We start from the raw sequence: 27,985 nt of genomic DNA, 5'->3' as shown, positions 1-27,985 counted from the left end.
GACAGACTCTTACCCCCCCTTTGCACCAGGAAATAATTGCTCTTTCAGTGAAACACCTGTGATAAATTACAGCTTAATAAAAGTTTAATTGAAGCATTAAATAGGTAGGTAACAGACAGAGTTCTCCCGCAGAGTTGCACAGGGGAGTTATGGAGCTGGGGCCTGACCCTGCTTGTCACTGGCAAAGAGCCCTCCCACCCTCCTGTCAAGAAACCAGCTCCGTTCTGGCCTAAATGTCCTCGGAAAATGCTTGAGTTTTAACACCAACTTTATTAAAACAATATTATGTCTGTGCAAGGGAGCTGCACTTAAAACACTTAAAGCAAGGGTTTATTAACATTGCTTTAACAACTTAATTGGTGCAAAATATATGCAGCAAAATATCTTGCACTTCTCGTATTTAGTTGACCCGCTGTTTCCGTTGTTGCAATTTAGTGTAATAGTATTGTCATTCTGTGTCTCAAATATACATAAAAGCAGAGTTAGTGTTTTGGAAAAATGATTCATTCAGGATAGCTGCTTTTTCTTGGGAACTATTCTTCAAATTGTACATTTCTTTCCGTTGTCACAGAGAAGCAGTTCATCCATGATTTGCTATTGTACCCACTACACTGAGTGAGAAAGACTAACAGTGCCCCCCAGGAAAACTCCTGTTTCCTTTGGGAAAAGTCCTTTTGTGACGTAGCGATGGGAGACAGAGAGGCTACCTGAACACTAAAATGGGAATGATGTATCATCACCGACGCAACATCATGAACAAAGCGACTTATTTAACTGTGGAAACTGAAGCTGTTCGACTGTACATGGTAGCTGACAGCACATGATAACCCTACTGATGATGGGTCTCTACCACCAATCACTAGCTGTGGGATTAGATACTGAGAAAGTCTTAAGGTGCGCACTGCTGGAGATGTCATTTCAATATGTGTCACAGTCACGCTTAGATTCATTATCTAAAAAGTGATGGTTATAGTGGAATTAAGGCACTGGGTACCCTGAAGTAATATGTGTTCTGTGAAAGTGTCTTCAGTGTACCCCTCCTTGCGGTACCAGGTTCGCAGTTTGATCTGGGGGCATTTCTCGTTGGTGCACTTGACAGAAATGGTGCTGTTGGTTTCCTGGACAACGCAGCCAGTGGTGGGCGGGGTCTCCTCGGGGCGAGTGACAGCCTCGTGGGTGCTCTGAAGAGGAGTGCTGGTGTTTGCTGCGCACACAAGCTGCTCCCTCTTCAAAGACATTAATCCCCTGCCACTCAGGAATGAGGGCGCCCTGCAGTACATGTTGGAGGTATCCTGATTCAAACCCGTGCTGTACATCAGCCAGTCGTAGAGGTAGAGCAAGTGGCAGTCGCAGGTCCAGGGGTTGCCGTGCAGCCGTATCATATTGTGGGCTAAGAAGGCGTCCATGAACTCGACGGGGATGTTCTGCAGCGCGTTGTCGGACAGGTACAGCTGCTCCAGGTAATCCTGGTCCTCAAACAGCCCGCTCGGCAGGCTGCTGATGTTGTTGTTCTCCAGGTGCACCACCGCGAGCTCTGAGAGCCCCCTGAACATGACCTCCGGCAGGCCGCCAATCAGATTGTGGGACAGGTCCACGTGCTCCAGGGCTGTCAGGTTTTGGAACAGGTCCTCTGGGATGACGGAGAGCTGGTTTTTGGACAGGAGCAAGCAGGTTAGGCGAGGCAGCCCCTGAAACATCTCCGGCGAGAGCACAGTGAGCTTGTTGTCCGCTAGGTTCAGCTCGCTCAGCCCTGGCGGGAACGCGTCGGCGGTGAGCTCTTTAATCTGGTTGCCGCGGAGATTGAGCTTGTCCAGTTGGGCCAGTCGGGAGAAGAGGGCCTGGGGGAACCTGACGATCTTGTTGCCCTGGAGGCTTAGCTCCCTTAGCCTCGGGACACCATCGAACGTGTCGGGCGGCAGGGCCTCTATCAGGTTGTAGCCCAGCCTGAGGGTCCGCAGCTGGCCCAGGTTTCTGAAGATCTCCTTATTCACGGTGGAGATCGTGTTGAGCGACAGGTCCAGGAGGCGGAGCCTGCCGAGCTGCTGAAACAGGTCGTCGGTGAGCTGGTAAATGACGTTGCCCTTGAGCTGCAGGGTCTCCAGCTTCTGCAGTGGATGGAGCAGCCCCTCCCTCAGGACCCTGAAGCGGTTGAAGTTGAGGACCAGCGTGGTCAGGTTTTGCAGCTCGCTCAGCGTTCCCAAGTACAGCTCCTCAAGCCGGTGGTTCCCGCTGATCTCCAGCTCCTCTAGCCCCAACAGATTGTTGAACGCCATGCGGGAGACCCCCTGAAGCAGGTTGTTGAGGAAGACCAGCTTGGAGAGCTTGGAACCATCCGGAAAGGCTTTGGGGCGCAAATACATAATGCCGGTGGTCATGATGACCAGCTCCTTCACGTCCGAGGAGATGTTCTGGGGCATGTCCGTACTCCCTTCATCCGAACAGATGGCCCGAGTTGGAGTGAAGCACTGGCATTTTATGGGGCAGCTGTACCCATGGTAAGACAGCTGCAGCAAGATGAATAAAGTTACACAAAAGGCTTTGGTCATCATTTCGTTCTAAAAAAAAAATGAAAAATGAAAATTAGTGAACAGGTTACATTCTAGATAACTGTCAGTTTCCCTCTGCCCTGAAATAACATTGCAGAATTTTACAATTTTATTCTGAGATTAGTATGTATGGCTATTTGATTTTAGAAAAGTATTTGTTTATATTTTGGGCTATTGTAGTTGACATAACATGATATTTCCAGAAGATATTTCCATTATTGTGTTCAGTTGTTTCACTTACGAGAATAAAGCAGTTTTTTTTGGCACATATTTTTTTTTTAGTTTAAAAAATATAAAATATATAGCCTTTATATTTTTTTTAGTTTGAGCTGATTTTTTAAAGATGTATTTTTATGACAAACCAGTTCATATAGTCATATAATGTATAATAACACACATTATTTATTGGAAGAATATCGCTTCACTAAATCTTTCTAAAACCTCTGTGAGGTTAAACTGTCATGTCTTATGTAAATGCTAGAAGTTGGTAATTAATTAAATTTCCTCAATACAAAATTCCATTTACATTAAATTTAAGTGGTGACTATAAGTAATCATGATATGACATACTGTAGATAACATTTTTCAGTTTTTTATTGACATTTGGCAGTGAGATGTGGTAATGTCTAAACTTTGGAACTTAGCATTAAAAAAAGGTTTGGCTTACCTAAGTGTTTCTTGTTCCGTGTGACAGAAATGGCAGGAAGAAAACATGTACTATGCAGACTCAAGCTGAGAGGATGACTAGAACTGAAACCGTATCGCAGGAATAAGTAACACACCAGTTGTATTCAGTAGGGCAAAGTAGTTTGTTATTGGTTGAAATGACCTTTAGTCACACCAGTAATGATCTGCCAAGTGCTGTTGGGAAAATGAGCTTCTATAAACAAAAACTGGGCGGTAACTTATTGACTGGAATGTAATGTTGGTCCTCTGGGTGTCATCTTGGTGTTTGGTTTTAGTGAGCAAAACCTTTTAATAGGTTCAAACAAGTTGGTGATTGACAGATCAGTGCTACCTCACCCATTATGGGGCTCACAAAACCTCACTTTCCCATCACTAGTCATGGGTGCAAAAGAACATCTGATGAACAATTGTAATTAAAATCGGTGAAGGAGAAGATAATCGTTTTAATATATCAGTCGACTGCATTTACAATCATAGTGAGCCAAATAAAACTACATCACTTTTTACTGTCTCCACCAGTTCCACGGCAAACTTTGCCTGTACTTTGAACGTGGGTGAAATCACTCTATGCAAAGTTCATCCACCTATCTTGCAGAAGTGTGTATTTGCATATGTCATTTTGGGGAGGTTTTATGTTAGTTTTTCTATCTGTTCTCTGATCAAAGCCAACAGCTTGTCACTTCTGAGTCATTGCTCTGCTTTATGTACATCTGTAAGATATACAAAGTCAACATCAGGCAACATGTGTATGTGCTGAAGAATATCTACAGTGAGCCCCATAATGTTTGGGACAAAGATATTTTTAAAACTTATTTGGCTCTGTACTCCACAATTTTAGATTTGTAATCAAAAAATTGATTGAAAGTTGAATTGCTGAAGGTCTGCACCTTTACCACATGTGAATAGTCTGATTGCAAATATAAAATGGTGGAGTACAAATGAAGAAAAAATATTTTTACCCCAACCACTGCGGAGCTTCCTGTATATTAAGGGATAAGTGACCCAGAGGTCAAGCTGGGCAAAATACTGGGCACAAAATAAAGTGCTAGAACTGAAATCAAATTAAAACTCTTTTATTACTGAACTTGAACACATGTGCTCTTTAAGTGAATGTAATGACATGGTTTGCTTGGGGCTTAACCAGGCAGTATGCTTGGCCTGTGTTGTAAAAGAGAGTTCTGGCACGTGTGTAGTTCATTTCATAAAACCACAAGGCATGTCAAATATTAAATGACAAAACACCCCTTTATTCATTGTAAAACTGGTTTGTATACATGCAAATGCAGAATGCTTTCAATTAATGACTTTAGATACTCATGTCATTTAAAAATATATTGACATGTTGTTTCAAAACAAAGACATTTTAATAGCATGCCAATATACAGGTTTGCCATTTTCATACCTTCAAGCAAGTGTGGAATTTATAGGTGTCATGGTTACAACATTATTCATGGAAAAAGAATAATACTAATGACTTATATATGATGAGGTGACTCATTTATACGTATTTGTTCTAATAATTTATAGATCTGTCACAAACCATTTATTGTTGCATAGTATTATTATTTTTCTTTTTATAAATTATATTATTGCATGAACACACAGCATATACACATAGCATAAGGGTGATTGGGAGATGATAGCTTGTTTATTTGAGAAGAAATTAAGACTTACGCGCACACACACACACACACACGCACACAGACTCACACACACATACACAAATAAATATTCTATATATGAAGTTGGCATGTGCTTATCCAGTCCTGATAGTTAACTGAGAGTTGGCTGCCCAATAGGTTGCCGGTGGACTTTTCATTCCATTTGAACAGGATTGTCTGAATCTCGGTCTGGGAGTTTAGAGGCCTTCTTCTCCTTTTTTCTCCAGAAGAAAATGATGCCAAGGAGGATGGTGATGATGAGAGTGCAGGCTAGCGCTACGATAATCACATCGATGTCCTCCCCCAAACCCTGCAGGGCTGGAGCAGGCTGCCGGTGGAAGTCAGCCAGGCTGGTGCCGCTCAAAGACTCGGGCGAGTGGCACACCACCTCGATGAAATTCTGCACCTTGGAGGGGTGGCGGTGCAGCCAGTTTCTGAGAGGAATGATATCCTGGTCGCACTGCCACGGGTTCTGTCTCAGGAGCACCTGGTCAGCCCTCTCCAGGGAGGCCAGGAGCTCTTGGGGCAGATTGGGCAGGGAGTTGTTGTGGAGGTCCAGGCGCCTGAGTCCAGGCAGACCGTGGAGGAGCTTCCCAGGGAGGGACCGAAGGCGGTTGTGCTGCAGGGAGACCTTGACCAGCGAGGTCAGCCCGCTGAACGTGCCCTCCTGGAGGCTGACGAGCCTGTTGGTGTGCAGGGACAGCTCCTCCAGTGCCGTCAGGCCCCGGAACGCGTGGACTGAGGTGGAGTTGATCTGGTTCCTGCTCAGAACCAGCAGACGGAGCTGGGTCAGGTTTTGGAACACGTCGTCGTCCAGGTGGGTCAGCCTGTTGTCATAGAGCCAGAGCTCCTGGAGAGGCATGGGTCCAAAAACTCCGACAGACAGCCTCTCTAGGCAGTTACGAAAGAGGGACAGTTTGGAGAGGGCCACGAGTTGGGAGAAGATCCCCCCTGGCAGCACCGACAGGCAGTTTCTGGAGAGGTACAGTTCCTGCAGTTTGCGTAGGCCGTAGAACAGCTTTGCCGGGAGATGCTTGATGCGGTTCTGGTAGAGGGACAGCTGCTCCAGATTCACCAGGTCGTCAAAGCTGCTCTCCGGGATCGTGGTGAGGGCGTTTCGGGACAGGTCGAGGGACCTAAGCTCGCTCAGACCCTGGAAGGTCTCCTGTGAAAGTGCCGTGATGTTATTCCTGTCCAGCAGGAGTCGCTGTAGACCTTTCAAGTTCCAGAACAGTTTCCCCGGTAGGCCTGTCAGTTTGCTTCCCCTTAGACTCAGGGCTGTCAGGTTTTGAGTTTTGTTGAAAGTGCCATCTAATATCTCCGTTACACCAGAATAGCTGATGTTCACATTTTTCAGAGTTGTGGCGCAGCTGTCAAAGTCACCTGGCTTTAAAATGGAGATGCTCGTGTTGGCTATGTAAATGTAGTTGGTTTTGTGTGGAAAGGAGCTGGGGACGTCCGTGATATTCTGACCCCGGCACTGGACTTGATTGAGTTTGTCACACTGGCATCCCGCTGGGCAGTTTCCTTGGACTGCAGTAACAGCCCACATGCTGTAGAGCAAGTAGAGGTACACAGCCCTATCCATGTGCTCCTAGATGATATACAGAAGCATTCATTACAAATAATTAATATACAGCTAGACTGACTGAAAGAGACATACTCCCTAAACTTGAAACTTATGAAACCAAGTTGTGGTTCAAAATATCTTTGCAAATAAAAGTTACAATTTCACTCAATATAAACTGCTACTGTATATGTGATAAAGTGCCACAGAATGTTGTCTGTGGGGGATGCCCAATTCAGGAAGTATTACATTTTGTTTTGTATAATCTTTTTTCATCCTTCTAGTGGATATGTTTAGTATAACAAAACATTTCAAGTTCTAGTTGACTCCCAGCTCATCATCATCTTTGCTATACTTGAAAATACTTGTGGCAATATACTGAAAATTGTATCTTAAATGGGATGTAGATGGATTTTTCAATTTTGTTTCCATTTACAGCTGGAAAATGAAAATTATCCATTGCAACAAATGTCCCACATAACAGAATAGTTTTGCGGCATTTTTAGTAAAAACCTACAAACGTTTGTGTTCTGCTGAATGCTCAGTTATCAGAAGTATGCATACAGCGGCACCCTCTGGTTATCAGCTGAGTTCTGTCACATTTGAAAAACAGTCTTCACAATGACTTACCCTTGTATCCAGCTGGTGCTTGATTTTAAAGACTGACGGGAGTTTGTATCTCCGTTCCTTTGAATCCCCAAAGACCCCTCACAGATTCCAGGCTCCTCTGTCACATACCTTGTTGTGGATATCCCCACTGTTTCCTACCGTACCAAGCAGTTTGTGCTCTATACTCTATACACGCCTCCCACCCCCCCCTCCCTCCCACAACTCGGGGAGATTCAGGGCACAGTGTCAGCCAGATAAACACTTGCTAGTTTTGTCATCGAGATATAGCCCCTTTACTGTATTAGCGGCAGTTATATAAACAAAAAAATTTTTTTTAATTTCTTGCCAAAAATAATAAAAATGGAAACATGAAGCGCAACAATCATACAAGAGGGCGGAAAAAAAAAAGAAAAGAAGTGGAAGCCATGGAAAGAGGCTTCTGCAGGACAATATTGGGACTTTCTGCTCTCAGGAGTAGGCAACGCTGCTGCCAGCCCCACCCTCAGGGCCGCTCAGCAGCGCAGCATGTTTTCAGCACTGATAAGAGCATCTCACCATGTCCAGACAGGGGACTTTCTGCCAGCTGAAGCACATACCAGATCACCCAGAGCCATTAGTGCTTCATTCGGGATTTGAACTTGCAAACCCTCTAGTCAATAGGTTTTCCCCTGAACTATTTGCGGAAAGCAAAGAGTTTAAACACAAAGCAAATAGTTGTGAGCCAGACCTGTAAGTTAAATTATTAAAGTAGTAAAATGTGTTTTCAACAACTTTTCACTGATTTGACTGTAAGAAACAAAACAGCATACTTTGGGGACAGAAGACAGAGTTTTCATACTACTTCCCTAATTCCATACTCTTGTCCACATAGGCTATAATGTGCTAATGGCAGTTTTTAAATGCAATCAGAAAAACAATTTTGTGATTGCTATGTTTTATATACAGAATCAAAGAAACATACCATGATATGTTATTCAATACAGTGAAATGTATTATTATTTTTATCCCACAAGCAACAAAGTTCTTACCCTGCCCACTACAAGAGGGTTTGGTATTAGTCATATGAAGTCTGAGTTCATTAAACAAATTACATGGCATTTTGCATTTTAACCTATCAGCTAAGAGACTGTTCAGTGGGCTGCCAATCAGAAATTAATTTGATATGTATCCATGCATCCATACTTGATGGATACGCCATGCCAGACCTCCAGCTCTCCAGTTCAGAAACTGCATGCATTTCCTGTTTATGCATTAGAAATAAGTCAGTATATATCTGGCTTACTGAACACATCAAATGCCGGAGAAATATATTGCACATGGACTTTAAATGGAAGTAGTATGAACAATTTGCCAGTGCTGGTTTAATGGGGAGCTCAGAATATATTCATTCTTTCATGTAATCAAAAGCCTGGCACTAAAGTCTGTTTTAAGTCTATTACAACTGTTTTAACAGAAAACTGTTGAAATATTAAACATAATGGTATATGATCAGGGTTAATATATTACATGTGCATGTGCCAGGTGTTCCATTAATGAGTACATCACAGAATTAATTTAGATATCTGATTGGATGATATTAGGTTTATCTTAGGCCACCTTTTCTGCGACTTTTTATCCCCAAAAATGATCATGTAGACAGATGTATGCAGAGTATTTATTCTCTCTGTGTGCTACATGGTTTTTTATAGGTTTAAAAGATTTTATGAAATTAGGCCACTGGGGGGAGATAGAGCTCACTTTATGCTCAGGATCTATTTTTGTAAAAAGAAATACAGTATGAACATTTCAAAAAAGTAAGTGCAGTCATAGCTTGCATATTACAGCTTGAATTTTCTAATATATGTTTGATTAAATTGACACATATGTGGCTTTGTGTGTGTGTGAGAGAGAGAGAGCAGTATTGTACACTTGTCATGCAAATAAAGCATATTTTGTGAATTTGAGAAAGATAGTAAAAGCAATGGTGGGTCATGATATTTTCGATCATGATATTTCCACTGACAAGTAACAGCCTGTTACGTGTTATTTGTATTTTTTTTTTCTTTCTGTGCCTTATGTTGTTGCGTTTATTTTATATTTCCAATGTCAATAAGGCAAATTGAAATGATGCACAGAGAGAGAAAATGAAAGTAATGATACAAGAGAGATAATGTATATATGTATTAATCATTTACAGTATTGTAAGTATTATGAATAGCAGTTTTGTTATTACTAGTAGCTAGTATACTTTTAATGTCTATTTTAATCTTTACATTGTTGTTGTCATTAATTATATCGTTGTTGCTATTATTATGATTGATGGCTTTGCTTTGGTAATGTGTTTCAAAATATGACATGCCAATAATAATAATAATAATAATAATAATAATAATAATAATAATAATTACAATAACATTATTATTATTACTGGTGGTAGTATAATAATAACCAGAGTCACCATCATAATAAGTAAACAAGAAACTTCTGTAACATAACATTTTAAAGGTAACGTAACGTTTCTTCGAAACATTCGGTAACCTACACTTCTTGTTTCAGTAAGCGAATGTCCCGTCCTGCTTTCCGTAGCAAAGACTTATCATGACAGAATTTCACCGAATATAAAATCCACATCAGCAAAGGACAGAGAGGGAGGGAAGAATGAGAATGAGCTCTATGTGACGAACTGTGCATTAAGACCGAGGCTGTGTCATATTGGAACTAATCAAGCTCAAAACTTTAGTCATGTCAGCTACTTGTTGATTTTAAGTTTCTCACTGTAGCCTACAACTCTGATAATCTTCATAAAAATAACAAATCTGCAGCAGAAAGCTTTTTGAAAGCCATCACCATGGCTGATTTAAGTATTGATCAGGACAATCTACCCGGAGTAAAAGAAGGTAAGTTGCCATCGAGGTAGCTAGAATAGAGACTAGTTTGCATACGCGCGGTTATTAAACTAGCACCTGCCTTTCCCGCTTGGTGGACGTCGCTTTTCGGTGGTCAAAAATCTCAGCTGCTTGAATTGACAACTAGCTATAGCGATCTGTCGTATAGCGATCAGTCCCACATAACGAGCTGTGAAAATATGTCACCTTGTCAGGTTGGATAGCTTTCTGGCAAGATGCATGCATTTACTGGAATGGTTTTTGAAGCATAATCGTTCCATTTTCGAAATAAATTCTATGTTGTGTGTGGTAATAGTGAAATTGTTTTTTGCCCTACCAATGCTTTACAGATCACGCCCATTCTGAGGGAAATATGCAACATAAGTATAAGTATGTAACTGAGAATGAGAAGACAATCTTAACGAGTAATTTGTGGAGACCAAACACTATCGAAACCAAAATCAATTGAAATACGTTGACCTAGAAAGCACTGGCTGTTCATAAATTATTTTCCTGAAATGCATTTCAGCTTGCCATTGTTTGACTGAAATATCCAGCTCTTTAGACGTGCATATAGCGTTCCTAGACCGACGGTATCGCGTATCTATGTTTTTGAAACCCTGACGTCCCTTTCTGCCCGTCGATATAACTTAAACACTACATTCCTGAAATATTTTACGTGGTGAACTCTACCGTTTAACACTTAAAACATTAATCTCAGCTGGGAAACGTAAAAACTTTAACCACACTGACCCTGTTTAGCTACGTTGCTAAGCAATTGCTTGTATCACGTTTTAATCTCAGTTTGTGTTAATGTTTCGGTACATCGTGTAACCATATTTTTTTATAGCTTTAGGATTAAACTGTTTTTCAAAGTCTCAAAACAAAGTTTTTTCGTTTTTTTTTTTTGGCTCACCAAAATGTCTTCTGTAATAACATAAGCTGTTAATTTTTCCCGTGGGTATTTAATTTACTCGGTACCATACTAGCCACAATTACACCGGTCTGCCTCTGAAAATTGCATGTTTCCATTTTGAAAGCGCAACTAATTTTAACTTTCTAGCGCCAGACTCTAAAGGAAGTTGAAAACAATATAAAAAGTCTGCAACTGTAAAGTGGTGAAAATAAAGTTAAGAATGGAACCAGGAAAGCTGAATTTTAACAGATGTAATAATGCTGCCCATATGTTGAAGTTATGAGTATTACGCAGACAGGGTTATATTGCGCTGTGATTTTCCAGCATTGGTCCATGAGATTTAGTCAAGGTTGAAGTGAAGGTGATTAGTAAACTGATGATTGGTGTATTGTGTGTGAGCGGTATGTAGTGTATTTCGTGGTGTGGGAAAAAATCCTGCTGAAAATAAGTTGGTTTGTTTATACTATATTTCAATAGATGCTTCCTCTAGATGTCCCATTATTTTCATCTGTGTGCCTCACAAGTATAAGAAGTGTATCTGAGGATGGAAGAGTGCCTTTGAAGGCCAGCTGGTCCTTTGAATGCCTCCCAACCTATTGTGATCATGTGTAAATGGGGCATTAAATATCAAGAAGAAAGTACCTGCCCACTCCCCCATAAAGCGCATTTGTTCAACAAGGCTTATTAGAAAGTGAATAAATAGAGGAGCATTGCAGAACTCATTGTTCCATAAGTATACGTATTTTTTGAAAAATATTGTGCCTGCAGTACTATCACTGATTTGCTATTGGTGGTTTTTTCCAACTAGTAGCATTTTTCCAGAACTCATTACTGTTCCTTGTTCAGTTTTAGTGGTTGCCCATTTGTAGTGTAACGCAGTAGCTTCTAAAACGGCAGCAGAACAAGGACATTCCTCCCACTACAAAGCCACTATTCTTGTATGTCTCAATATTCCTGGATCCTGTGATGGCTGCCTCTGGACCGACTGACTGTCCTTCCCAGGGGTGGGAAACAGCTGCTCATAGTTTTAGGAATGTCAAGGATTCCTGTCTGGAAGTGTACAGGGCCTGAGAAGCTTTTTTTTTTTGTTTTTGTTGTTATTTTTACATTATTTGTCCTCATTTTTATTTTCTTATCGAGTTATGCTTGGGCAGGCATAATTAACTACATACCATAACTGTATATGAAGCAAAGTCCTCCAATTTATTATTTGATAGGCCTACTATGTATTATAATACTTCTTATCTGGATTTTATAAACTTAAAAGCAGGTTACTATAGATATTTTGTTTCATGTAATATTTGCTTGATTACTTACATAGAGAATCTTTATTAAGGGCAATATTCTCTTCAGGCATATTGCCACTTCAATACGTTACCACTATAGGCAAGATCAGAATGCTTAAGCTCTATACCACAGCATTATTTGTATTGTATTGTACCTGTACCTCTGGGCTCACTCCTTTTTCACACCTACCCTAGTGTCCTCATTAAGTCCTGCTCTCTGGGTCACCTGAATTGTAGTGCGTAAACCGAGTCAGTCAGGAGGTCATGTGTGTGTGAGGGATCAGAGAAGTTAAGTGGGGTATTTGCGGATCTGCTCTATTGTTCATGGTCAGGTTTTCTGAACAGGCTTCAGGCTGCTGTGTAGACAGGATAATCCTGTCAGGAATCAGTGTGGAGGCAGGGCAGGAGTCAGTCTGAGGGGAGGATTTGAGGGGGGAGCGGGTCTTATAGCTCCCTAATGCAGGGCCATCCAACCCACCCCCCCACCCCCCCGCAGCTATTCTCAGCTCTGCTGCTCCCTGGCTCTCCGGCAGAGCACTGTACTCCAGCCCTGCTCACCACTTATCCCCAGCCAAGTTGTTGCCCTAGACAAGTATAAACTGGCTATTAATTGGAACAGCATATTAAAACCACCAGTCCCTCACCTGAAACTGTGGCATTGTTGTACATAAGCTACAAGACCGCTCGCTTTCACTTACTGCTGTGTAGCACCCTGGTTAATGGCAGTGTGTGACTTAAATCGTTAGTAATGTGGACTGTGTGTTCAGAATGTGTGTAGTTTAAGCCATTACTCAGTGTTTAAGATTGCAACCGCAGACCTTGATCGGCGTTACTGGAGCCATGGTAACACATTGGGTCATAGAAATGGACCTTAATTTGTGGTCAGTCTAGTCTAGTGTCAGTATTTTGTCATATTTTTTCTGCGAAAAATTATTCCACTTGTTTTAATACGTATAGCATACCTCTTGTCTGTTCATGATTCATTAATACTGAGTATTTGCAATACTTGCAGAAATGTGAAGGAGGGATGATGATGGGGAATAAATCCTGTTTAAAACTCTGACCTGGCCACTAAATATAGGCTTCATTAGACTGAAAAGATGAAAAATTCCTAAGGAAGGTGATAAACATTTTCCATTCTTGAGCTGGAATCAAAACTGACTCGGTACAGCATGATGGATTTTGTCTAAGCTTGCCCATAACTGAAAGTTTTTCACAGTTTTGTGCTTCTGCCTGAACATAGCTCACTAGTAGGTGCCAGAAGTCATAACAGAAAACCGCCTGGAATCTCAATTAAATGGACTGGCCTGGTTTCAGCTTTACTGCGGATGAGGAATACGCCGTAATTCTCTGAGGGTTTTTGCTAAGTGCACTTATAGAACACTGATATACTGTCACATACAGACTATCATTGTTTATTATGGTAGCTATCACTTAGGGTTCCTGACTTTTGAACTCCTGTGGCGAGCAAAATGAGACTAGTTACACTCGTCTCCCTTTCACGTCTATTTTGTGACCACTATGCGACATGGTCCTTGACCTGTAATGTACAAGTGCGATAATACCTTTGTACAGTACTATTGTCACAGCTATCACATCAGCTGGATGGTGACTGATTTATTTTTCTCCCCCCATCCTATGTCTAATGTAAAGATACATCCCATAAGCATTTGGCAATCATAAGGCCAGTTGTAGTTTGCTGGTTAATGTTAGACATAAGGGGATTATGTACTATTTACACAAGATGTGAAATTGAGGCTGTCAAAGTAAGATTAAAAAAACACATGCACATTGAACTTCTAAATATGGACGATTATTTATGTGAAGAATGATGTCAATTCACAATATTTGCTGCAGTGGTGATTAGTGGTCAGGATACTGGTTGGTAAAGAGAGAGGATGTAACTACTGTATGTGTGCGCACGCATACACAAAACATGGTGAAGCATTTTGAGAATTTTCAGATCCTTCAGAAAGGTGCTGTGTGATCATCATTATTATAGTTTTAGTGACCCTCTTTAGCTGTCTTTTCTTTCTTTTTTTATTTTCTTTTTGGGCAATAACTTTGAAGGTTTAGTTGTTATAGGTTTGGAGACTAATACTGATGTTCTTCACTTCTGTAAGTTACTCTAGGTAGGAACATGGGCTGAATGATTGTGTTGAGATGTAATTTGATGTAGTATCATTTGCTGGTTCGGTATTTTCAGTTTTTTTCTATTGTCACATAAAGTGTGTTTGTGACCATGTCTCTAAAAAGCACTGTAAAATAACATTGAATTGAATCATTGGTAGCTCCAGCCTGACCACAGCTCCTCCTATACCCCCCTTGTGTTTCCTTGTGTCTGCAGTGTGCCGGGACTTTGCCGTGCTGGAGGACCACTGCCTGGCCTACAGCCTCCAGGAGCAGGAAAGTACGTCCCTGAGGGTTGCTTGGCAGGTGCTAGTGGCAGACAACAGGAAACAGCTTTTGTGGTTTGGAATCACAGTAGGTCAAGGTGGCTTTGCCCCTGGCTCGCTCTATACCTACTCTGTGAGCTGAGCCTTGATAAGGATGCCTCAGTTTACAAATGTCTCAGCTAGCTGTCTCCATGAAACCATAAATGTTGACCTTTTCTGTTCTTGATGTGCACCGCCAGTGTGGGGGTGGTGTGATTTCAAGAAGTGAACTTGCCAAGGGATCACTGTATGGCATCAGTGATGTGTGGGGCAAAGCATAAGATTGAGATGGCAGTGTGAGGCAAATATTTTAAGGGCAATTTCATTTCCCTCTCTTCCTCTGACTGCTACAATGTTAGTGTGGTTTAAGCTTTGTGAATCTCGTACAAATAGGATACAGGGGGAGGGCGACTTCCACATGAGTGGCCAACATTCGCCTCAGGTGCAGAATCTCACAAAGTTTCATGTTAGCTTTTTAATGAGGATTTCTAAGTAGTTCTCTGACTTTGACGTGTGTGTATATGCAGTCGTTTCTTTTTATTGACAGGCTCGTTACATTTACTCCCATGTCCGATAGGTGTGATTACGTAAGCCTCATGCATTTTTGAATTTTGCTTTAGTCTGGGCTTTGTTCAGAGGGTCAGTCTAACTTATGCAGTGTCCTGAAATATATTTCTACACATTTTTTCCCCAACTTTCTTCACGCCTTCAAGACTCCTTCCTTCCATGGCCCCAGATAGAATGCGGGGCCCACTGTGAGGAATGAAAGTTAAAGACACAGTGACGTGCTGCCTGTGCTGCGTTTCTGCACTGGGTCAGGATTTAGCGCTCACCAGGGTTAACACAGGAAGTGACACGACCTTCAACCACTTGGGCTTCTGCTGTTTATGAAGTGGCCCAAATGCATACAATGGCTTTCACTGTTTCCCTCGGTCAGGGATTTAGGAGTGTTTTTCCAAGTGAAATTGAGGCTGGTTGCCCCATGTCATTGGGCAGGGAGAAGCAGTTCTCTCCTGTTTGCATTTTCATCAGGAGTGTCAGATTTTCCCTATCACAGAGTAAAAACAATTGTGAGCAATTCTGAATTATCTCGTGTCATTTTAAAACCATAGCCTTGATACAAATGTGGACTTCCATAGCATCACAACCTGAGATTGTACCTGGTCAGTTGAATTATTTAGATGCTCTTTGACCAAGGTCTTGTGCTATTGAGTTATAAATGAACAAATTTAAATGATTTTTCCCTGATACATTTTTGTTAATTTCATTAAATGTAGACGTGATGATGTTCAGTATTAGTTGGTGAGATCTTTCATCACTTCAGTTAGTCAGAACCTCAGTTTAACATCTAAACATCTCCTGCTACAGTAAGGTGTCCCTGTCCACTACACTTGGGGCATTGGAAAGGAAATTACTCAAAGTGAAGCACAGAGCCAAAGAAGGCTTATATTTGAAGGCTCTCCTAACTGTGTGTTTGTTGCGTTTCATTCAGTTGAGAGTCACTTGGCCTCCAATGTCCACAAGAGCCGTCTGATCCAGACAGACCTGAGGGTGGCCAAGCGTATACAGGAGGAGGAGGACGTCCAGGCCAAGGCCCTCACCCAGAGGCATCAAAGAGCCATGTGGGTATCCTGAGCCCCGCAGTCACCAGCACACCCAGGGTTCATCCCATGTGGAGACGAGACAATGTCAGGGAGGCACAACTCTGGTTCTGGAGAGCCAGTCTGTCTGCTGGTTTTGTTCTGAAATAATCTCAGTTTTCTTTTTCTGAAAGCTGTATAGACTATGCTGTTTCGCTCCTGTTCTTGAGCATGGTAAAATCAGTAAAATGTATTTGCAGTCTGCAGCTGTAGTGGGTGGTTTTACGAATGTAAGTTCAAGATATGATTCAGCTAATTGTTTGCACAAAATCCTGAAATGGCTCAGCCCTTGTTGTACTTCCCTGCCCTAAATATAGTGCTGCCCAATTCCAGTCTCTAGAAATCGCAAGTATTCATGTGATTCAACCTAAATACTTTATAACACTCATTCAGTCAAATAGGGTTACTTCTGTGACAGTCTGTTTCCAAAGATTGTGTTTTTTGTTAGAAAAGTTCAGCTTCAGAACCAGGGTGGTACTGAGGAGAGGTTTTGTTTTGGTTTTGCGGTCATATTGTGGTCTGGAATGTTAAGCGCATGCACCGCAGGGACTGATCGTTGGTTTGCACAGGGGTTTCAAAGCCCATGAGGTGCGACCTGTAACTGGATACAATAATCCTGAAACCTCAACCTTTAAAGACTGCATGAGAGTGTTCTCTGCAATCTTTGAACTTGAAATAGTTCCAGGTTTTATTGAAAAATTTGGAATTGAGGGTACTTGTAAATAAACCGCAAGGAAAGTTCTGGAGTTGAAAGTACCACGCACCCACCAACCATGCGCTATGTCTGCACCAAGTAGATTTAGTGTCTTTGGAAGGCCAACCTAACACCCTTTCCTGATTTTTCATGCCTCATAGAACCATGCTGGTTCCTTGGATATTACCTGGAAGCTAAAAAGCTAAATGACCTAAATTTAGCTTTCTTTTCCTTTACTATTGTTATTCATGCTCTGTGTTTCTGAGCTTCATGTGTGTGTGAGCAGTAGTTCTTTGTGTTGACTTAGCTGTGTCCTCCCCCAGAGAGCAGAGTGATGTTGAGATCGCCCACGGGATTCAGGACCAGCTGGTCAGACAGGCCATGCAACAGCGACAGCAGGAAGAGAAAGATGCAGTAAGAACCAATCACAGCTCTCTTCGGCATTCAGGCGCTCTCCTCATTGGGCGCAAAGTAACCATTGTAACTCTGTTGCATAACATTCTCTTCTTTGATGTTTTCTTAATGTTCCCACGGTGCTACGGTATGTATGTCACCATAGTCTGTAGTGTTACATGTTGTGTAGGGCTTACTTTTTTCAGGACACGTGATGCAGTCTTCCCAGTCTGTCAGAAATCACTTTTGAGAACACCCTGTCACACCCAAGTCTGTTCACCCAAAAAATGCAGTGCCTACATCTAATTATTAAATAACCGTATAGCTGCAGGAACTGGTACCAGGCATATTTAATGGACATTTATCGCCAATTCTCCCTCTTTTTATTTTACTTAGTTATAAATTCAATTAATTTTGGTCCACCTTAAGTAACCACGTTGTAGCCAGTGTTTATTTTTGATGTAAGGTAAGAGCATGAGAGAATGAGCTCTTTGTTTCAGTAGCTGATTTCAGTTGGCACGGAGCCACGGTCCGTGTGTTTACATTATGATGTCACTATCGCCAGGGCCCTGTAAACTCAGTGGCCCAGAAACTAATGTCAGCACGGTGGGCGGGGCTGTGCTCACCCTCTGCTCTGTGACCTCCCCCAGGAAGTCGCTCGCAAGCTGCAGAAGCAGATGATAAAGGAGGAGAAGAAGATGAGTAAGAAAATTAAGAAGCTGCAGGGGTCCACTTCTGTGGAGCCATACGGTAAGGGCGAGAGGAAGTGATGACCTGTTGCCCTCTCCCGGCGCCAGGGGGGTTGTTTGGAGAGGGAGAGGGGGTCAAATGCAGGAGTGAGATTTAAAGTATGGAGGTTGACCCCAGAGGGGGACTGTTCTTTCGCAATGGGCAAAGATGGAGGCCACACGGTGACAGATTTCTGATCCTGAGCACGATTTGCTTGTAAATTTGCCAGCCCAAGCCTAGAGGGCTAAGCTGGCGCCTGCTGTTTGGTATCATGTGACACATGACATCCAGTGTACTTGAGTCAGCTAGCATGGCTGGTTACAGTTCAACAGAAGAAAGGAAATGAATTAAGCCAACCAGTTTAGAGCTGTGCAGTAGAAGAGCAGCATAATGACCCAGCCTGGTTTGTGCTCTAAAGTAGAAGAGCAGCCTAATGACCCAGCCTGGTTTGTGCTTTAAAGTGGAAGAGCAACATAATGACCCAGCCTGGTTTGTGCTCTAAAGTAGAAGAGCAGCATAATGACCCAGCCTGGTTTGTGCTCTAAAGTAGAAGAGCAGCATAATGACCCAGCCTGGTTTGTGCTCTAAAGTAGAAGAGCACCATAATGACCCAGCCTGGTTCCCACTGGTTGTTGTAGAAAAGGGTTATTATCCCACCCCCCTTCCCTGTCTGTCCATTTGTTTTTCTTCTTGCTGTTATGCAATCACACTCCCATGCCTCTCATACAAGGACTGTGCACTACACATTTACAACCCTTTTTCAGAATGCTTTGGTAAAAGTGTGCTAACTTAGATTTTACTTTGATAAATAACATTGAATGTGTCAGAGAGAAAACTGAAATCTGTAAGCCAGAGGTGTCAAACTGAAAAAAGGCCACAGTGTCTGCAGCTCTTGTGGATTCCTTTCCAAATCAACAGCATATTCGGGCCTTGGAAACAAGGTGTGTGGACTCTTTAGCCAATCAATGACCTAAATTCCCGGTAATCTCTTAAGTGCTGTAACACCAGCGGGCACTGTAGTTCTCCAGGACAGCCCTGCTGTAAACACTCCCTCTGGCAAAGCACAGAGTGTGATCTGTTTTTCCACACCCCCTTTTTTGTACACTTTAGGATCAGGTTTCACGCTTGTCTGTAATGTGGAATGTACTTTCATTTCTTTCTTGACTGGCAGCCTCTTGCAGCACGTTGCGCAATCGGGTCTGATGGATGTGTGCAGGCAATATGGGCATAGGATGGTCAGGGCACGGGCTCTGGTTCTTTCCTGCCCTCGCCGTGGCCCTTATCTCAGTCAGCATTTCCTGCTTTCGGTTAGCGGCCAGACCCTTGTTAGGAAGTGAGGGCCGCGTGCCCGTTCTACAGATTGAATCCGACAGCTGTGAATGGAAGCGTGCGCAAACCAACCTTGAGCTCGCGTGTTCTGTTGAGTCATGGGTAAAATGGGCGGTCTCTGAACATTGACCAGCACTCGGGCGTTTCTGTTGCCATTCTGACTAATTCCTTTGCAGGAAGTCATTGGATGTTATTTGATGAAGGAATGTTAGAGTTTTCGTGGAAGTGCCTTCGTTTCAGTGCAGCGATTGCATCTGAATGGGGTTATGAGGGCGTTTTCCATTAGTTAGACTTGCTGGGTGAGACTCCAATGGCATTTAGTCATGGTTCCTTTGTTCTTGTCATGACAATACATTGACAATTTACATTAGGAGATGCTGCTATACAAAGTGTATTAGTATGTAATCAAACATAATTATATCCGTCAAAGAAATGTTCCCAGACCAGTGAGTACATGTGAAACAGAACTAAATGTAGGTTAACTATGCCACCCTAGGACCATAATACAAATACAAATAATACAAATAACAATACAGAATGTAATATAAATCTAATTCATATATGCAAATAAAGAGATGATATGGCCATACAGCTAAAATCCATGTAGAGCCACGTGTACATAGCAATCCTAATGTAACTTATAACAGTGTCTGTGCGATTCATGTTCCTTTCTAGTTGTTTGAACCATTGTCTGTCCCTGTACAGCTGTGTTTTTGTTAGACATGTCTAGTGTCAGTGCCACGCTTAACCCACCACAAAGCTTACTGTCCCAACCCTGTGAACTCTTATGTGCCTGTTCTCATTCCATCCCCCCACCCCACCCCACTTCGCCATTTCCTCCCAGCATTCTCATCTCCCTCCGGCTCCCCCCGGGGATCAAGACACTGCTCCCCCGAGCCCAGCCGGAGCGGATATCCGGAGAGAACAGGGCGGGGGGGTCAGGGCAGGGCCGGGAGTCCGATGGAGCCACACCTCTCGCGCTCTGCGTTTTACGCGGACGGCGAGCGGCTGAGGGGGGCCGCACCCAAGAAAGAGAAACCAGCCAGACCACCCCCACCCCAGTGCCAGGACAGGGAGGGGGAGGGAGGGAGGTGGGTAGGGACAGGCCAGCGGGACGTGGCCCGTGGTTCGAGCGTAGCCTGGCTGGAAGAGGAGAAGGCGGAGCTAGAGGACGTGCGGGGCAGCGAGGGCCTGGTGTCAGGGTTCGAGGAGTCAAGTCGAGGGGGAAGGGGTACAAGAGAACCCCAGGACCCATGGGATCTCCAGGAGCTGGTCTCCAAAAGCTCTTCCCTCCTGAGGGAGGACAGATGCCCGCCCCAGCCCCCTGGGGAGCCAGGTAGACCCCTGGGCCTGTGTGCGCCCACAACGACAGAGCTGTGGGTGGTGGCTGTACCTCTGGACTTCTGATTCTAATCAAAAGACCAATCAAAAAACCGATCCTGAAATAATCAACTTTTTCACAAATATTAACTCAATCAAGCTGGACTATGCTGTTCATAAAATCACCTGTCAAAAAATCACCTTTAATCCTTCGGTGTGGCATAAGGGGTAATTGAGGCTTGCCTCATGCTAACACATTGTTTTTGGCACCCCCTACAGACTGGATGGCAGGAAGCGACTACAGTGTGCAGAACGTGACTCAGGGCGTGAAACAGATGGGCCTGCGGGAGCAGGAGCTTCACGACATGGAGGTGGCCAGAAGGCTGCAGGAAGAGGAGCTGAAGGTTGGTGAGACGATCCTTTGCACAAGTGTCCAGGTTAAATACCTGTGTGTGTCAGAACTGGAGCTCGCAATGATGGTTCCAGTATTAGAAAATCTTCTACGAGGAAGGAGACCTGTAGTAAAATTGTATAACTAAACTATGCTTATGGTTCATTAATTTTGAATTAACAAAAAAATTTTTATGGAAAACTGCTATTTACTCATGTGCAAGTTTAGGTAAAAGTAAATGTACAAATATGTCTTCATCCAAACAAAGGTTGCCTTAAACAACAGAAAGTGCAAGATTTCCCCTTTTGATTGCCTCTCTTCGACTGAGGCAAGGGAAAACATGCGACGAGCCCAACAGCAGGATGGAAGTGGTGACTCTCTGCTTTTCTGTTGTTTTTCTCCCAGGCTAGTCTGGCTGACTCAAGGGCGGCCCAAGTCGCACAGGATGAGGTGGGTGGACGGCCTCTCTGCCTAAAAATAGCCTGTAGGTGCGCTGACTAATGCAGGCAGTCCTACAGTGAGTCGTCACAAGCCTGTTAGACTCAGACCCTATTGGACTGTTTATTGTAAGGATGGAGTCTCCGAACATTGTGTACCGGCTGACTCTCCCATGTAAACCATTTCCGACTGTCGGTTCAATCGGTTCAACAGGAAATCGCTCGGATGCTGATGGAAAAGGAGAAGAAGAAGGCTTGCAAGTCATCCAAAAAGTGGGGGAGGAAAAACCCGGACGGAGAGTGGAGGGTGACGGATTTGCACATTTATTTTTATTCATATTTTGTATATGTTGTATCGATTTAATGTGCACAGTTAGTTTTTCTCCTCTCATTTCTTCTCTGGTAACTCATCCTTTTCCTTCCCGAAGCCAATGTTTGTCATTGAAAAGCAGAGGCTGCAGCTACCAAAGCACGTACAGCAGTTTACTTTCTTCCATTCTAATGAATGTAGCAGAAGCAATTTGGTCTCCATCGCCAAATCACCACGCTTGCAAATTCCTCTCTAAAATTAAACTTGACTATACAGTATATTTTTTTCCGACAAAGTACTCTTGAAATTAAGTTGTGGCGGACTGCGAAACTCTTGCCATAAATGGAAGCGGGTTTGTTGTATACAAGCTGTTCACATGGTCCCACTGATGAATGCAGCATAATTACACACTAGGGCCTCCAAAGCCACCAAATCCCATCTGTCCACCCCTTTCAATCAGGTAAAGAGGGTGTAGTAGCCAGCACTGTGACTGCGCTGTGATTGTGCGGCCCGACACGGACGTGTGTGCATGTACTTGTGTGTGCAAATATGTGTGTTCGTGTTTCAATTTTCTAAATTCAAGGTGAGAGGTTTTCCAGTCTATATGTATGTGTATGGAACAGGGCAGAGATGCAGTATTCAACCAGTAACAGTACTTATGTGTCTGTGTATAACAGCATGGTGATGGTGTTTAGCCAGTATTGTGTGCACAGTGCGTGTGCATTTGTGTCGCTTGGTGCAGTGTTCAGTTAATAAAGGTGTGAATTACTGTGTTCAGGCAGGTTCAGAGGTGGTAAAGCCCAGCTCTAAGGAAGACTACGAGCACCAGAGGTCCCAGAGCCTGAAACCAGCCAGGTACTGCAGGGCCCTCAGAATCGGCATTAAAGATGGTTATTCAATTAATATATCATCACATTAATTATGAAATGAATGTGTCTGGAAAAATTCCGTATTGTAAATGAACATTATTGGAAGACTTGCAGTGACCGTGAAACATATGCTCATAACAAACTGATTTTCTCACTTTAAGTGTGGGAAGTTGTCTTAATGTATTACAGGTTGATGTTAAATCTCGTACAGACGTCCAATAGCAGCTGTGTTCACCTGTACCTGCCCACCAGTATTTTGATGGACACTGACGGGAGCCATTGCTTGCTGTCTTTCTCTCTGACTTTCAGACCACCTCCACCAATGCACAACTATGAAAACGAGTCCGGCTCCCTCCGTGCCCCCACCCGACCAGAACCCACGTACAGAGGTACCCTAACGCTCCAGCCGACCTGCCTCAGTACAGCATGACCATACACTGTGCGATGATCTGAAATGCCTCTCACAACATAGCGTCTCAGTTGGATTTCTCACAACAATAGTGAAACAATAGTAACAATTTTATATGAAGAGTATGATCAAATGTAGCCAGTGTTGGGCAGATGACTTAGAAAATGTAATCTGGTACTCGTTCTAATTAATATAATTAAAAATGTAATTAGAAATGTCAAAAAAAAAAAATGAAAACCAGAAATGTGAATGTTATTATTAATGTAGCTGACATGACGTGTAGCTGTTATACATTAATTCTAGAACAGCTGGCATTATTAAAAGTTTATTTTTTATCACCCATACTAAAGTTGCATTTAAAAAGTTGCAGTTGCTTTGCAATAAGAGTAATGCAATTGAATTGTGTTGTCAGATCCTGGTTATGTCTTGCAGCTCCTTGTAGTTACAGTATTGATTGTGTTGTGAAACATCTTTACCTTGTGTAAAGCTGCAACACTGGTTTACATGCAGTCGTGCTTATATGGAGAAATCACTCATTGTTGAAACATTTTTAGGGGATCAGTTAAATTGAGGATTCATTTCAAATGAATCTAGGCAGGTTTCACACTGGAATGAAATATGGAAGGTTGTTTCATTACTGTAATGCCATAGGAATGTATTGAATGCATTTGCTGGGAAAACAAGTTGTTTCTGTCTGGTTGATGAAAGAATTCTGCTGTCTATTTCACAGGCTCCCTTCACAAGCACTGACCATGGAAACATGCTGCCATTTCATTTTTTTTATGATCATGCCTTTTTAATTATGTTTTATTTTAATTTAATACTGGAAACATGGAATGTTTTTTTTACCCCTGGAAACCTTTGAGAAATTTGAAATGATTTTTTTTTAATTTCCTGCCACGCTTTGAGTATGAAGAGAGCCATTAAGTATTATTTGTCACCTTTTTAGATTAAGTGTGGTATGCTGTCACTGTTCTGTCCATACACAGTTCAAAGGGAAGAGGAAAATTGGGAACTTTGAATCCCTATTTGTGTGTGTGTCTGTGCCACACGATGAGGATATGGACACGGGGTACCATCACTGGATGTGCAAGTCACATGATGTGTGACATCACTCCTCGCCACTATTAGTGGAAAATGAGTTTGTCCTGAGGGCGGTCACTCTGTCTGACACTTAGCATAGCCAAGGGCAGGCTTTGCAAAGGACCAGAACATTCATGGCTCGCCGGTGTCATCGCACCAGAATGACACGGCCACTTTCAGGAATATCACGCATTTCTCCTAGTGGACTGACTGACTTTCTTTAGAAATGGTGAAAGGGCATGTGGACTTGGTCTGAACCTTTTCTCTGTTCCCTGGCCCCGATTTACCTCTGAACTGGTGGAAGCGACTCTTCTCTGGGACTACAATAATGGCTACATTCTGCTGGTCTTCAGGATGACGCGTGGCTGAGTAATTTCGTAACGTGTAACCGTACAGGTTTTTTATCGCTTTCCAGTATTTCTCAGATTTCCCCCTGGATGGTCTTGATGCCATGGCTCAAGTTGGAACCAGCTTTAAGCTATTTAATTGTGGTGTTTCTCATATTCCTTTAAAAAAAAAAAAAAAATGTTTTCATTTATATGATTTTAACCTAACTGAGGAACATTCACAGGAAACTACCTTGGGTGATATACCTGTAGAAATGAGCTGTCCTGTTGCTTACATATCCAGACTGTGGTGCCATATGTGACCCTGTATGTTTTGCATATGCCATGCGATGTAGTTTTGTGTGGGGAGATGGCATTCCTATAGTGATTACATACTGATTTATCATGACTGGAAATACATGGTTTGACACCATCGTTCGCTCATTGGCTATGGTACAGTGGCTCCACAGCCGACTGTCTACCAACCAAGGGAGAGAGAATATGGGGCTGGACCGCTTCACTAATCAGGGGAGAACTGCTCATCAGCAAGCACTTAGCAGTGGTACCAGACTCCTTCCCTTGAGGGCTGTAGTGTCTGCTGGTTATTAAACTGCTCCTAAGTAGCCAGAATGGGTTAAATGCAGAGGACAGATTACCCCACAGAGTTTTATAGAGTATATCTAATCTATTTTTTTTTGTGTAATTAAATGACATTAATTGAAGTCAATGATTGGCTAACAAGTCTGCACACATTATTTCCAAGGCCTTAATTGGTGGCTGACTGAAGGGAAACCACAAAATCCTGCAGACACTGTGGCCCTCCTGGGCTTACGTTTGTCTTATGTGGCATATTGAGAAAATCTTTGCAAGCTTTTCATGTGACTTCATGCAAAACAGTCAAGCCCATGTACCTTTTTTCCCCTATCAGATTATTGTATATGGAAGTTTTCCTTTGCAATTATTAGGTTAAATTTTGTGAGTCAATACATTCACAAGTTCTGTCCTTCATGTGTTTGTGTATTAAAAACTCATTTATACACTTTGTTCAGTATGAAGTACTCACTTTTACAATGGGGATCATGGGAATTTACTCATTTCCAGCTAATCACTTGGTTACATGCCTGTGCTCTTAAGAAATGTCTATTTAATAATTGTGACAGACCTACATTGGTCAGTTACCTGTAACTTCCCACTTTTTCATTGTGGCTGTTAATATTGTAAGGGAAGTGCTACTACAGCATGAGAAAAAGGTATTACAGGACCTGTAAGGGAGATGCTAGTATGTAGTTCATTACTTCTATATTTTTATAACTTATTTTTTCAAAGTAGCAGCAGTCATTTAGATTTTTAATCTCATTTAAGTGAAGCTGCTATTTCCATAAGAAGTTTTCCATTTGAAATAGCATTTTCTTGAATTTGATTGGAGGTATTCATTTAGAAGTATGAAAAATTCATGTGTGTGTGCGCGTTTGCCCTTTTGTACAATAATGTTTTCCATAAACAGACGTATAAAAACTCATACAGACTGATGTAATTAGGTTGTTTTGTCAAATAACCAATATTTTTTAGTTTTATAATGCAAAGGATGAAAACCTGGGTGCGAGTAGCTCAGCAGTGACTTCTGAGACAAGCCAGAAAGAATATTGTGGCTCCACCTGGTGGTTATAAATATAAATAAGAATGTGGTTGTGTTGTACGATATACAAGGCACACTTTTATGTGGTGTTAGCGTTAACTCCAGACGTTATCCCACACTAATGTTGGTTGTAACTGGGCAGAGATCTTGTATTTTAAATGCTATATATATATATATATATATATATATATATATATATATATATATATATATATTTATATTTATATTTAATATTTTAAATTACTCCAAAAGAAAAAACTTAACAAAGCAAAATTCAGTCTGATGGCAAGTCTCAATTTGACCTTTTGAGTCAAGCAGTGGTTAATTACGATAAAGTTGTTAGTACGGAAGAAGCACAATGCCCTTTGTCACACCTGTCGTATATACATAGTCCCTACAGAAAAACAACCATTAAAAATTTTAAACATTGTCATGTTGCTTTCCATTTAGTAAAATTATGCTTTCTGAAGTTACTATTTTGTTTCCAGATTGTACAATGTAAGAAATGTGTGAAATGGTTGTACTGAAATATGTCATCATCAGACATGGTGTTCAGTCAATACAGCGATTTAATTTTACAGGTTAATTGGTTGAATTTGTGACTATTGTAGCTCAACTGTTAAGGGCTTCGACAATACATGAAAGTCTGTTTTGTCACCACATCTGGTGATGTACTGTGTTTAGACATGCATTTCTGCCATTCTGCACCCATTTATGATTTGTATAACTTAACTTTGTTAAATTAACTTTCTTAAATGCTTTATTTTTCCTAAAAAAATGAATCAACATGAATGAATACACTTGAATTACAGAATAAAACAGCATCTGTTGATTTGTCTACAATAGTTCCAGTATCATTTCAACTGATAATCTTCTGGCTAAGCTCCTGCTTATTCACTGGAAAGGAAGAAACTGAATTGCATTTGTCCACTGAGCAGGTCCAAACTTTTGAGAAAAATTCCAGTGTTTGGTTCTAGTACAGGTGCATTCATTTCACAATACAACTGACCTGAATACAAACAAAAAATAAGCTTTTTCCACTGTTTCCTGTCAGACTTGTAATTCCTTGCTGATTTCATCATACAGTTGCATCCTGTGGTTTGCAATTTATGTGTAACTTGTTCTGTTTTCTGAGATCAGAAATTCTGGAAAATACCATGGAACAAATTAATGTGTTGTCACATTAAGATCACACTTTCTATGTGATCTCAGATACCTTAAAAATCACTACACATGCTGTAGCTTTTTATTATTTATAAAGACCAGTCATTGATCAACTTTATTATTTTTTATATCATTTTAATTGATTCAATAATTCTTTATATATACATCATACATCTATTTATAGAAAAAAACAACAACATAAAACGGTATGTATAAGACAGGACTGTGACAGCATCTATCAATAATAATATATCTATTTATATTTGTTCGAGTTACTCCAATCATTCATGGGGATAGTACATTATAAAACAAAAATGTTAGAACTTAATTGAAATGTTCAATTGATGGACTTTTTAGAGCTTCTCAAAGGAATATGTGTTTTCAGAGACAGTGAATTTTTTAAATAAAATGATATGCATATATGAATAGACATGACTTTCACTGTGCCAGATTTTTTATTAATAACACAGTAATTTATTTGCTGTATCTCGTATCTAAGCAAACCAATTAAAGTAATTTGGGGTAAATGCCACAAAATATTACAATGGCCATTGATGGTAAGTCAAAAAAATTAAATCTGCCCATTTGTTTCCAGAATGTTCTGGTATAATTGAATATTATTTCACGGTGTGCTATGTGTCATTCTATGATGTGTGTGTGCCATGGAAATGTCAGCGAAGTGCT

The 27,985-nt window shown here is 41.7% G+C and overlaps 3 protein-coding genes across 5 annotated transcripts; 1 reads left to right on the top strand and 2 right to left on the bottom strand.

Moving 5' to 3' along the window:
- Positions 1 to 62: 62 nt before the first annotated feature.
- On the bottom strand, positions 63 to 3,544 carry zgc:153913 (carboxypeptidase N subunit 2). The gene is made up of 2 exons (XM_035423901.1): positions 3,214 to 3,544; positions 63 to 2,555 (listed from the first exon to the last, which is right to left on the bottom strand). Exon 2 carries the CDS (start codon positions 2,547 to 2,549, stop codon positions 954 to 956), a length of 1,596 nt encoding a protein of 531 aa, XP_035279792.1. The 5' UTR covers positions 2,550 to 2,555; positions 3,214 to 3,544; the 3' UTR covers positions 63 to 953.
- Positions 3,545 to 4,452: 908 nt separating this feature from the next.
- On the bottom strand, positions 4,453 to 7,542 carry LOC118230685 (leucine-rich repeat-containing protein 15-like). The gene is made up of 2 exons (XM_035423902.1): positions 7,092 to 7,542; positions 4,453 to 6,488 (listed from the first exon to the last, which is right to left on the bottom strand). The coding sequence occupies exon 2, from the start codon at positions 6,480 to 6,482 to the stop codon at positions 5,049 to 5,051; it is 1,434 nt and encodes a 477-aa protein (XP_035279793.1). The 5' UTR covers positions 6,483 to 6,488; positions 7,092 to 7,542; the 3' UTR covers positions 4,453 to 5,048.
- Positions 7,543 to 8,825: 1,283 nt separating this feature from the next.
- LOC118230271 (coiled-coil domain-containing protein 50-like) lies at positions 8,826 to 27,736 on the top strand. Of its 3 annotated transcripts, none has more exons than XM_035423137.1 (12): positions 8,826 to 8,863; positions 14,484 to 14,546; positions 16,064 to 16,193; positions 17,229 to 17,319; positions 17,949 to 18,048; positions 20,201 to 20,692; positions 20,956 to 21,080; positions 21,473 to 21,517; positions 21,719 to 21,811; positions 22,593 to 22,669; positions 22,993 to 23,072; positions 23,823 to 27,736. In XM_035423137.1, coding segments are annotated over exons 1-12 (1,317 nt in total). In that variant the 5' UTR covers positions 8,826 to 8,862; the 3' UTR covers positions 23,843 to 27,736. The 3 variants fall into 3 exon arrangements, with proteins under 3 accessions (XP_035279028.1, XP_035279027.1, XP_035279029.1); XM_035423136.1 differs by lacking the exon at positions 8,826 to 8,863 and adding an exon at positions 9,665 to 9,946; XM_035423138.1 differs by lacking the exons at positions 8,826 to 8,863; positions 20,201 to 20,692 and adding an exon at positions 9,666 to 9,946.
- The last annotated feature ends 249 nt before the right edge of the window (positions 27,737 to 27,985 follow it).

Source organism: Anguilla anguilla, chromosome 6 (assembly GCF_013347855.1).
Source record: "Anguilla anguilla isolate fAngAng1 chromosome 6, fAngAng1.pri, whole genome shotgun sequence".
NCBI classification, from domain to species: Eukaryota; Metazoa; Chordata; class Actinopteri; order Anguilliformes; family Anguillidae; genus Anguilla; species Anguilla anguilla.
Note: the sequence above shows the minus strand (reverse complement) of the source record. Positions and strands in the feature narration are given on the sequence as shown.